We start from the raw sequence: 11033 nt of genomic DNA, 5'->3' as shown, positions 1-11033 counted from the left end.
GTTTCTTCACTGGCTGACCTAACAGTTCTACATGTTCTGTTCTGAGTACTGCACGGAGAGTGGGAATGTAACAATAATATGAAATAAGATGAGAACTATCTGAACTGTCACAGGAATTTCCCTCAAGTAGTAAAAATATTTACTAACTTGAGAAAAGTTTGCTGAAGAGTGTGATGAGATGGTATATGCTGAGAGTGAGTAAATGGTACTGGGCATTGGTTCCTTTTGGAGGTCACGCACATGTCCCACAATGAGACAGTCCTGGTTTTATAATTTTGTATAGTTCTAAAAACCATTGATTATGTAGTTTAAAAGTAGTGATCTTTATGGTATATAAATGTAGTTTAAAATAATCCTTATTTTAAAAAGAAAAGCCATTGACTATATTCTATGAAATACTCCATAATAAATGTTTATTAAAATTTAATGAACAGATTTATGCATACAACACGTTTATGCCATTTTATAAACATACACTCAATATGTTACATTAAATAACAATGTGCTGATGGACACAGTCAGGTATCCTGCGGCCTCCCATGAAGTGAAGGGCAGCAATATCCCCAGAAAAGAAGCCCCAGTAATGGTCCAAAAAATGGACAATTCATGGAGATTTAAGGCAAAAGAAAGGTATCATAGGGGAGGAGAAGGCATAAGGAAGGAAACTATATATGAGGGAACTTCTGCAAACATCATAGAAGCTCACAGTTCCATTGTCATAATCCAAAAACACGCCAATCTTACCCAGAGGCCTTTTCACAAACTGCACTAAGGGTGGGGAGGTGGTGGACAGAATATACTGACTGTTCACCTTTGTAGAACGCAGAAAAAATGCTTCTTCAGCACCAATACTGATACTGGTATCACTTGTGAAGATGCTTTTACAGACCCCCAGAACCCAGCTGGAAGACTGGGCCACGTCCAGCTCCCAGTAATGCCTCCCGGAGGTGAAGCCCCAAGCTCCCCAGGACACAACACACGACCTGCCCTGGGGCTGTCTGGACACGATGGGGTGATCATCCTCAAACAGCGCACTTCCATCATCGAGGATCGCATGGTGAACGATCCTTGTCAGACTCAGAACATTATCCACTGTAGAAAGAGTAAAAACTGTGTTAGCCAGTTGAATTTCCATGTCTCTGAGAGGCAGAGGCTTTCTAGACAATAAGCTTTTTAATTTTCCTTCTCCAAGGAAATCAAAACAAAGACAGCAAAGGGAGTTAGAGTGACTCTTCTCTGAAGAATAAAAGTTATTACTATCTCTGTGGCATACAGAAGTACATCAAATCAAAGAGAAAATTAAAAAAAGACATATATCATGAACTGGGTGAAGTCTGACTTAGGTCAATCTCTTCAAAGTTTACTTTAGGATTCACCTAAAAGCATTGATTCTTATATTAGAAAACTTTTCTTGTGTCCTTTGTACTTAATACTATGGAAACTGCAGATGGCACTTTGTTATCACATGGACACTTATGGGGGTATTATCTGTACCTATTACATTTTCAAAGGTCAAAAGAATTGATAGAAATCCATCTGTGAATAATTTGGAAGCTTCAAAAAAGATATTTTAACTGACAGTGTTCATGCATCCTTTGCCTTAAAGTTGTTGTAAGATTGAGAGCATTATAATTCTTCTACCAAAGCCCATTTCAATTTTTCTGTCATTTATTCCTAATTTTAGAAATGATAAATCTTCTTTGTACAATGTGTAATAAATGTAGCTGTAATGAAGTGAAACTGAAAGAGTTAGTCCTTCAGTCCTGTTTTACTCTTTGCGACCATGTGGACTGTGTGTAGCCCACCAGGCTCATCTTTCCATGGAATTGTCCAGGCAAGAATACTGGAGTGGATTTCCATTCCCTTCTCCAGGGACCTTCCCAACCCAAGGCTCCAACCTGGGTCTCCTGCATCGCAGGCAGACTCTTTATCATCTGAGCCACCAGGAAAGCCCATACAGTAAATTAAAAGCAGCAGTGATGGATTTAAGCTCAAGAGTGAAATAAACTGAGTAAACAACATATTGATGGTCACTCACAGAACCAAATATTCTGTCTCTATAATCACAGTAACAACCTGGTTGTTCTCCCTTTGCTCATCCTATGTCATATATATATATATATATATATATATATATATATGTGTGTGTGTGTGTGTGTGTGTGTGTGTGTGTATCTGGTTTTGCATTTTCAGGAAATTACAGGTGGCAAACATCAGACTTGGTGTTTATAATGTGACTATAGAGGCAACAAAAGAGTCTGAAATGCAGTATTTGGATGCAGTCTCAGAATCCACAGAATCATCTGTTCATTTCCAAGGCAAGCCATTCAATATCACAGTAATCCAACTCTATGCCTCAACCAGTAATGATGCAGAAAATGAAGTTGAACAGTTCTAGGAAGACTTACAAGACCTTCTAGAACTAACACCCAAAAAAGATGTCGTTTTCATTATAGGGGACTGGAATAAAAAAATAGGAAATCAACGAATACCTGGAGTAACAGGCAAATTTGGCCTTGGAGTACAGAATGAAGCAGGGCAAAGGCTAACAGAGTTTTGCCAAGAGAACGCACTGGTCATAGCAAACACCCTCTTCTAACAACATGTGAGAAGATTCTATACATAGATCACCAGATGGTCAATATCAAAATCAGATTGATTATATTCTTTGCAGCCAATAATGGAGAAGCTTTACACAGTCAGTAAAATCAAGACCGAGAGGTGAGTGTGGTGCAGACCATGAAATCCTTATTGCCAAATTCAGACTTAAATTGAAGAAAGTAGGGAAAACCATGAGACCATTCAGGTATGACCTAAATCAAATCCCTTGTGACTATGCAGTGGAAGTGAGAAATAGATTCAGGGGATTAGATCTGATATAGAGAATGCCTGAAGAACTATGGACAGAGGTTCATGACACTGTACAGGAGGCAGTGATCAAGACCATCCCCAAGAAAAAGAAAAGCAAAAAGGTATATTGTTGTCTGAGGAGGCTTTATAAATAATGGTGAAAAGAAGAGTACATAAAGGAAAAGGAGAAAAGGAAAAATATGCCCATTTGAATGTAGAGTTCCAAAGAATAGCAAGGAGAGATAAGAAAACCTTCCTCAGCAATCAATGCAAAGAAATAGAGGAAAACAATAGAATGGGAAAGACTAGAGATCTCTTCAAGAAAATTAGAGATACCAACAGAATATTTCAGGCAAAAATGGGCACAATAAAGGACAGAAATGGTATGGACCTAACAGAAGCAGAAGATAATAAGAAGAGGAGGCAAGAATACACAAGAGAACTATACAAAAAAGATGTTCATGACCCAAATAACCACGATGGTGTGATCACTCACCTAGAGCCTGACATCATGGAATGCAAAGTCAAGCGGGCCTTAGGAAGCATCACTATGAACAAAGCTAGTGGAGGTGATGGACTTCAGTTGAGCTATTTGATCCTAAAAGATGATGCTGTGAAAGTGCTTTACTCTATATATCAACAAATTTGGAAAACTCAGCAGTAGCCACAGGACTGGAAAAGGTCAGTTTTCATTCCAATCCCTTAGAAAGGCAATGCCAAAGAATGCTCAAACTATTGCACAACTGCACTCATCTCAAATGCGAGTAAAGTAATGCTCAAAATTCTCCAACCCAGGCTTCAACAGTACTTGAACCCTGAACTTCCAGATGTTCAAGCTGCATTTTGAAAAGCCAGAGGAACCAGAGATCAAATTACCAACATCTGCTGGATCATAAGAAAAAAAAGAGAGAGTTCCAGAAAAACATCTATTTCTGCTTCATTGAATACACAAAGCCTTTGAATGTGTGGATCACATCAAGCTGTGGAAAATTCTAAAGAGATGGGAATACAAGACCACCTGTCTCCTGAGAAATCTGCATACAGGTCAAGAAGCAACAGTTAGACCTGGACATGGAACAACAGACTGTTTCCAAATCAAGAAAGGCATAAGTCAAGGCTGTATATTATCACCCTGCTTATCTAACTTAAATTCAGAGTACGTCATGAGAAATGCTTGACTGGATGAAGCCCAAGCTGGAATAATGACAGTTGGGAGAAATATAAATAATCTCAGATATGCAGATGATACCACCCTTATGGCAGAAATTGAAGAAGAACTAAAGAGCCTCTTGATGAAAGTGAAGGAAGAGGGTGAAAAAGTTGGGTTAAAATCAATGTTCAGAAAACTAAGATCATGGCATCTGGTCCCATCACTTCATGGGAAATAGATGGGGAAACAACAAAAAAGTGATAGACTATTGGGGGGGGGGAGTGGTCCAAAGTCACTGCCAGTGGTGACTGCAGCCATGGAATTAAAAGATGCTTGCTCCTTGGAAGAAAATTTATGACCAAACTAAACAGCATATTAAAAAGCAGAGACATTACTTTGCTTACAAAGATCCATCTAGTCAAAGCTATGGTTTTTCCAGTAGTCATGTATGGATGTGAGACTTGGACTATAAAGAAAGGTGAGCATGGAAGTATTGATGTTTTTGAACTATGGTGTTGGAGAAGACTGTTGAGAGTCCCTTTGAAATCAAGGAGATCCAGCCAGTCCATCCTAGAGGAAATTGGTCCTAAATATTCACTGGAAGGACTGATGCTAAGGCTGAAACTCCAATACTTTGGCACCTGATGTGATGAACTCACTCATTTTAAAAGTCCCTGATGCTAGGAAATACTGAAGGTGGGAGGAGAAGGGAACGACAGAGGATGAGATGGTTGGGTGGCATCACTGGTTCAGTGGACATGAGTTTGAGTAAACTCCAGGAGTTGGTGATGGACGGGGAAGCCTGGCGTGCTGCAGTCCATGAGATCACAAAGAGTCAGACAAGACTGAGAGACTGAACTGAACTGAAAGAGGTAGAAAAGATGTTAGCAACTTCAAGGATTTATGCACCACCTTCATAACCAAAAAAGAAAAAAAAAAAAGAAATAAAATGAAAATGAAAGAAGGGTTGTTCCCAAGAAGCTCTAATGAAATGTAGTCCTGATCACCAAAAGGCTGACTCTTACCTCTGAAGTTGTTCAGCATGTGTAGAAATCCAGAGACAGGCCAGGAAGGGAGCTCTGGGTTCACAGGCTGAGGCTTCTGTATCTGTGCCAGATGAGTCCTGTACAAAGGACATCGATTCCATGTCAAGACCAATGGCTAATCACACGAGCATGGCAAAACAGCAGACTTTACCACAGGATCCCATATGTTCTTAGGATTCTCCTACTTTTGGTGATTTGCATATATAATATATTCTACTCATTTGAGAATATAAAAATGTTGCCATATATTTTACTAAATAGAAATTTCATCAAATTTAATTTTCCCCATTTTTCTCAGACAATATTCCAAATTTGCACTCACTAAACTTCATTCCCTTCCTCAATTCCATCGATTCAAAGATCCTGGGTATTTTACAGAGAGCAAAAAATTCAGGCTAAGCCTGTGAGACTTCACTCACAAAGCAGTCATCAAGGACGCATTCTGTGTCTAAACAGAAGTGCTCACTGACCAGAAATGTTTACTCTTGTCTGTCCAGCAAAGTGACTCAGGTCCAACCTGGCTGTCCTTGTCCTGAACGTCTCACTTAGAAGCGGGCAGCAGAAAGGTGCTCCGTGTGATGCAGGGCGCTTGCTGTGATGGAACAGGCTGAGTCACTGCTACTCAGTATTAATAAAATCACAGTCTCTTGTCATGGTAGGGAATATGCCTCTTTCATGCCTTTTTCACCCTTCAATTCACTAGGATAGGTGCTTCCTCTGTTATGTCTTAGAAAAATCCCTCACTAAGTTTTATTATGGTCAAGCTGGAGAGAATGGGTTGAGTAGGTGGAACAAAGCCCAGAATGTCAGCAGGTTTTCAGATATATTTGATTTCAGTCAAATGACAAGGAAACGACTGAGATCAAGGGTCAGAAACCCTTGAAATTCTTTTGAAATAAAATAGAAAATGGCCAAAAAGACAATGTTGGTAATCCATATGCTAGGGTTCTGTACTTGTGGATTCACACATGCATTCAATCTGTACATTCTGGGCTATGTATTTGCTTATTTATTCCTTTATTTTATAATAGGATCAGAGCTACTATTCTAACTATATTTCATATACAGTGCATACCAGTCAATCCCAAATTCCCAGTGTAAACTTCCTTCCCCTTTGCTTTTGTTCTGAGTGGAAAAAATTCACAAAACATTCCAGAAACTTCCAAAAATGTAAAAATTGAAAATGCCACATACCAGGGAATGACTTATGTAGCATTTACTTTATACTGTATATGTTGTAAAGTTGTCTAGAGATGACAAAGTGTACAGGAGCATGTGGATTAGTTATCTGTGAATAACATGGTATTATGTATAAAAGATCCTGTCCTGGGATTTAGATATGGGGGAGGACCTGAAATCAATCCCCAGGTCCCAAGCAAGAACTGTGGGTCCACGTCATCAAAAAGACAAAAATGTTTCAGAAATCAAAAATCATTAGTGTATACTCACATTTTCAGCACATTTTCCAAGCCCTGCAAAGGAAAAAAAAAATCATGTTAATCATTAGAGTTCTGTTTCCATCTCCTTTTCCTATTCTTGTTTCATAATAAGACATGGTTTTCTAAATCTAAGTAACACTCAGAAGCAATCTTCATAACAGACCCTAACCTAAGACATGATGGGCTTCCTCAGGTCTCATTAAGGAAGGAAAGGGGGCAGGAAGGGTCTGCACAATGCTGCAGCAACATCTAGGTTTCCAGTGTCACTCACTGCCCACTGCTGTCTTCAGGAAGCGATCTCACCATTTATGGTAACAATTAAGGTAAAGCAGACAATTGCATAAAAAGAACCATTGGTTGCATTAAAATTGATACCAGTTCTAAATATCTTGTCTGTATGACAGTAAGAACCTCAGTGTCTTCAGGAAGAGTGGATAACAGAGAGTGCAAGGAGATCCAACGAGTCCATTCTGAACAAGATCGGCCCTGGGATTTCTTTGGAAGGAATGATGCTAAAGTTGAAACTCCAGTACTTTGGCCACCTCATCTGAAGAGTTGACTTATTGGAAAAGATTCTGATGCTGGGAAGGATTGGGGACAGGAGGAGAAGGGGACAACAGAGGATGAGATGGCATCACTGACTCGATGGACTCATCGAGTCTCAGTGAACTCTGGGAGGTGGTGATGGACAGGGAGGCTTGGCGTGCTGTGATTCATGGGGTCGAAAAGAATCGGACATGACTGAGCGACTGATCTGATCTGATCTGATCCTGAGATTTGCTCCAAGAAAATTAACTTTCCCCTGGTCACAGAATCTTGCTGATTGTGTCTGTCTGTGATTGTATCTGTCTGAATAGGTAATATTTCAGTGTTACAGCACTCGTCTAGAAGAGTGTTTCTCTCTCTGAGGATGGACCCTCCTTTCTCACCTGGAGCAGCTCCATGTCTGGCTTGTGGCACATCTCAGTCAGCTCTTTGTACATTTCTTTCAGACTTTCTCTGTACTGAGACATTCTGAACACACTCTCCTTGAGTTCTTCACAAATCTCTTTGGCTTCTCGCTCCAGGGCTTCCAGATGCAGTTGCTCCTCCTCCCGGAGCAACAGAAGCATCCTCTGATATTCAAGCTTGATCATCACCTTCCTTAAGGCCACATAGTCCTGCAGAGATAGTGGATCCAAAGCATTACGTATGTTCACATTCAAAAGAAAACTCCAAATATTATTTCCTTAGTGTCATCAAGGAAGTTCCTGACAAACTGCCACATGCATTCAAAGAGTCTTGAACATTTTCAGGTCCCTATTGCCCATGCTTTCTCTGAATTCCTAATCTCTTTCCCTGTTTAAATCAAGTCATCTGAGGCACCCCAGGCTGTCTCCCAAGGAAGATTCTTCCGGGTTCTTACTCCATCAGTTATTTCCTCTCCGACCTGAGTCTTGTTTTTTTCTTGTTCCTTTCTCTGATTCTTCTAAATATTCTTTCATGAAGTAAACCTCATTTTGAATATATGTATTTTCTTTTTTCCTGCATGCTGACCCTCTTCAGTCGTGCACAACTCTTTGTGACCTTGTGGACTATAGTTCACCAGGCTCCTCTGTCCATGGGATTCTCCAGGCAGGAATACTGGGGTGGGATGCTATTTCCTCCTCCAGGGCATCTTCCCAACCCAGGGATGTAATCCAGGTCTGTTGTGGCGCCCACACTGCAGGCAGCTTCTTTACCCCTGAGCCATCAGTTTTCCTCTAGGTATGACTCTCTTCCTCTCTTCTCCTTCACAGTCACAGTTAGTGCAATGCGTCTTATACCCCATGTCTGAAAAGGCTTATTCCAATCTTTAAAATGTGGCCTTGGAATACATTTCATGCCTTGATCTTCGAATATACTAGCATTCTTTGAACTAGCATATATTAGCCTGTTCTCATTCCAATTACTGATCAGTCATTTGAAACCACTCCTCCAGGGAAGAGACCAGTAGCCTTTCACAGGAACCTAAAAAAAAATCTAAGGTAAAATTATATCAATATTTATACAAATAAATAGGAACATTTTTATTCTTACCTCAAAGGACTGAGTTGTGTTAGCTTCCTGATTCAGACAGATTTGGATTTCTTCTCTCATTTTCCATAAAGAGCTCATTCTCTTCAGGAGTTTCTCCTGCAAAATACCCACAGGATTTAGTGACACAGAAGATGACACTGTAAATTTAATCCCCTTATTCAAGAGGAAAGGCATTTATTAGTTACACAGAAAACTTGACTTAGGAGGCTGTTGTCAGAATTTTCCACATTAATTTGATGCCAATATTTGAATATCAAGGAATAGAACTGTATACTAGAGAATTGGGGGGACTTTACAGATAATGGAATCCATGTCCCATGATACTTAGACTCAGACTCTAATAGCCTGAGTAAGAAAGCCTCAAGCTCCCATCAGAAGCCTGTGTCCCTGGTGCCACTCGCCCCGGGATGCTGCATTTCCACACGTGTGGACAATTGGGCAACAACACTGAGAGGACACATTATATGTGAGGATCCACATTCAGAAATCCCACCTCCACTATCTCCATCCCCAGCACCATCATAGCATCCTCATCTTCCTCTCTGACTTAGGAGCCTCTGGATCCCAAACTGCTCGAGAGGCATCACCTACCCGGGATTCCTCAGCAGCCCTGTGTATTGGACTGTGGCTGTGAGCTGCGTGCTCGGGGCGTTCAGAGCAGGGCCCACAGAGCAGGGTCTGGTCAACCTCACAGAAGAGGCCTTTGGCTTCCTGGTGTGTCACACAGATCTGCTCCTCAGAGCTGTGGTCGTGGTCAGCTCTGGCCTGTCTGGCAAGGGAAGCCAGCCTCTTGAGGGCAATGTTGGTTTTGAAATCGGGCCTCTCTGATATTCCCCTGCACTCCGGGCACCTCCTTGGTGTCTGGCCTTCTTCCCAGCAAAGGCTCAGACAGGGACGGCAGAAGCTGTGCCCACAGTCTATGGTGACAGGGTCCAGGAAGCAGTTCATGCAGATGGAGCAGGTGAGTTCCCTCTGGAAGACCTGCAGTGTGTCTGAATCCATGTTTCTGAAAATTAAAGAAAGAAATAAGAGAGGGTAAGAGAAAAAGTCTTTCTTCTGCCCTCATCGGGAAAAATAAATCCTTTGGACAAAGTCCTGTCTTGAACTCTAATTTCCCTATTTGCTTACCTCCCCAGAACAAACCTAGAAATGGTGACTGCATACACCTTGGATTTACTATTATACAAAAGATGAAATACAGTAAGAGTTCTTAGCAACTTTTTTGTTCCAAATAAACCAGGATTCCAATCATACTAAAATTATTAATACATGGAGAAGCTTAAAGATTAGTGTGAGTGTGCTCCCTCCTGTCTGACTCGTTGCTACACCATGGACCATAGCCCACCAGACTCCTCTGCCCTTGGGATTTCCCAGGCGAGAATCCTGGAAAGGGTTGCCTTTCCCTTCTCCAAGGGCTCTTCCCAACTCAGCGGCTGAACCCATGTTTCCTGCGTCTTCTGCATTGGCGGGTGGACTCTTTACCACAGAACTCCCTGGAAGTCCTTAAAGATTAGAATGGAGGGTAAGTGTTGGGATGACTTCAGAGTTACTTTTATTAGCTGACTCTGACAGAAGTACACACAGAACCTCAGTCTGTCTCTCTCTCGACCTCCACGACTCCCTGACTGGAAGCTACACTAGCACACCCTTCCTTTTTCTCCTCATGGCCTCAGTTCCTTCCATCATCAAAGTGACAGAAGTGCTTTTCTAAAGATAAAGAAATTTGTTTACAAAGAACTTAAACTTCATACAATCAATGTTGGCTTTAATCTGATGTCCTAAAGAGTTCAGAGCTTGCTTCCAGCTTAAATAACAAAACTGCTCCTTTCAAGACAAATAGAAGAAAAAAAAAATGTCACTTCTAACTCAGGAAAGCAAGTTTTCCCGGAGTCGGTTCATATCATCATAGCATGTCATATTTTGAACTGGTGAATGTTCAGGTATCACAATAATCAGGAAACAATAGTCAGCATGAATATAATCATTTGTAGACTGATAGCATCAAGGACCATGATACTATTTAAACAATAATAGGAGAACTTAATATGTGTTGCCTAGTATTTCTCAGCATTGAATTAAATCATTTTCTATAGATTAACTGCTTTCATCATCTCAACAATATTTACTAATTTTCTATTTTTACCCACATTTGATAAGGAGGTTACTTGATATCGTGTAGGCAAAAATAAGTTATTTGTCTGCAAATCCCACATGGAATCAATGCTTGAGGAAGTGCTCAAACATAGATAGTACTAACAGAATAAATACAACTAGGTTTTGTGTCCAGGACTGCCATTAAAGTTTTATTTTTAACTGAACATATCAGAATTTCATTGTACCTTGATCAGAACTCACCTTTGGTTGTAGTTAATGAAGTTTCCACTCCTTTTCAGTGGGTAAGTCTCAAATTCAGTTCAGGATTTAGATGCTCCACTGCTGGTGGCAGAAACTTTGAAAAGTCTTCACAGCTCAGCCAACTCCACACAGCAC

The 11033-nt window shown here is 40.7% G+C and overlaps 1 protein-coding gene across 1 annotated transcript; it reads right to left on the bottom strand.

The window, feature by feature from the left end:
* Nucleotides 1–604: 604 nt before the first annotated feature.
* On the bottom strand, nt 605–9545 carry LOC139180567 (tripartite motif-containing protein 64-like). Its single transcript, XM_070782414.1, has 6 exons — nt 9135–9545; nt 8544–8639; nt 7402–7645; nt 6496–6518; nt 5026–5161; nt 605–1092 (listed from the first exon to the last, which is right to left on the bottom strand). The coding sequence occupies exons 1-6, from the start codon at nt 9543–9545 to the stop codon at nt 605–607; spliced, it is 1398 nt and encodes a 465-aa protein (XP_070638515.1).
* Nucleotides 9546–11033: the final 1488 nt, after the last annotated feature.

This window comes from Bos indicus, chromosome 29, assembly GCF_029378745.1.
Source record: "Bos indicus isolate NIAB-ARS_2022 breed Sahiwal x Tharparkar chromosome 29, NIAB-ARS_B.indTharparkar_mat_pri_1.0, whole genome shotgun sequence".
Lineage (NCBI taxonomy): Eukaryota > Metazoa > Chordata > Mammalia > Artiodactyla > Bovidae > Bos > Bos indicus.
The sequence above is the reverse complement of the archived record's forward strand: the minus strand, read 5'-3'. Positions and strand labels throughout refer to the sequence as shown.

Coding starts and splice junctions, on each gene's coding strand:
- LOC139180567 (XM_070782414.1), bottom strand. CDS start 9,545: ATGGATTCAGACACACTGCAGGTCTTCCAGAGGGAACTCACCTGCTCC. Junction 6,519..7,401: donor GCTCCAGGTGAGAAAGGAGG/GTCCATCCTCAG, acceptor TTTCCTTTGCAG/GGCTTGGAAAATGTGCTGAA. Junction 5,162..6,495: donor TTGGAAAATGTGCTGAAAAT/GTGAGTATACAC, acceptor TCGTGTGATTAG/CCATTGGTCTTGACATGGAA.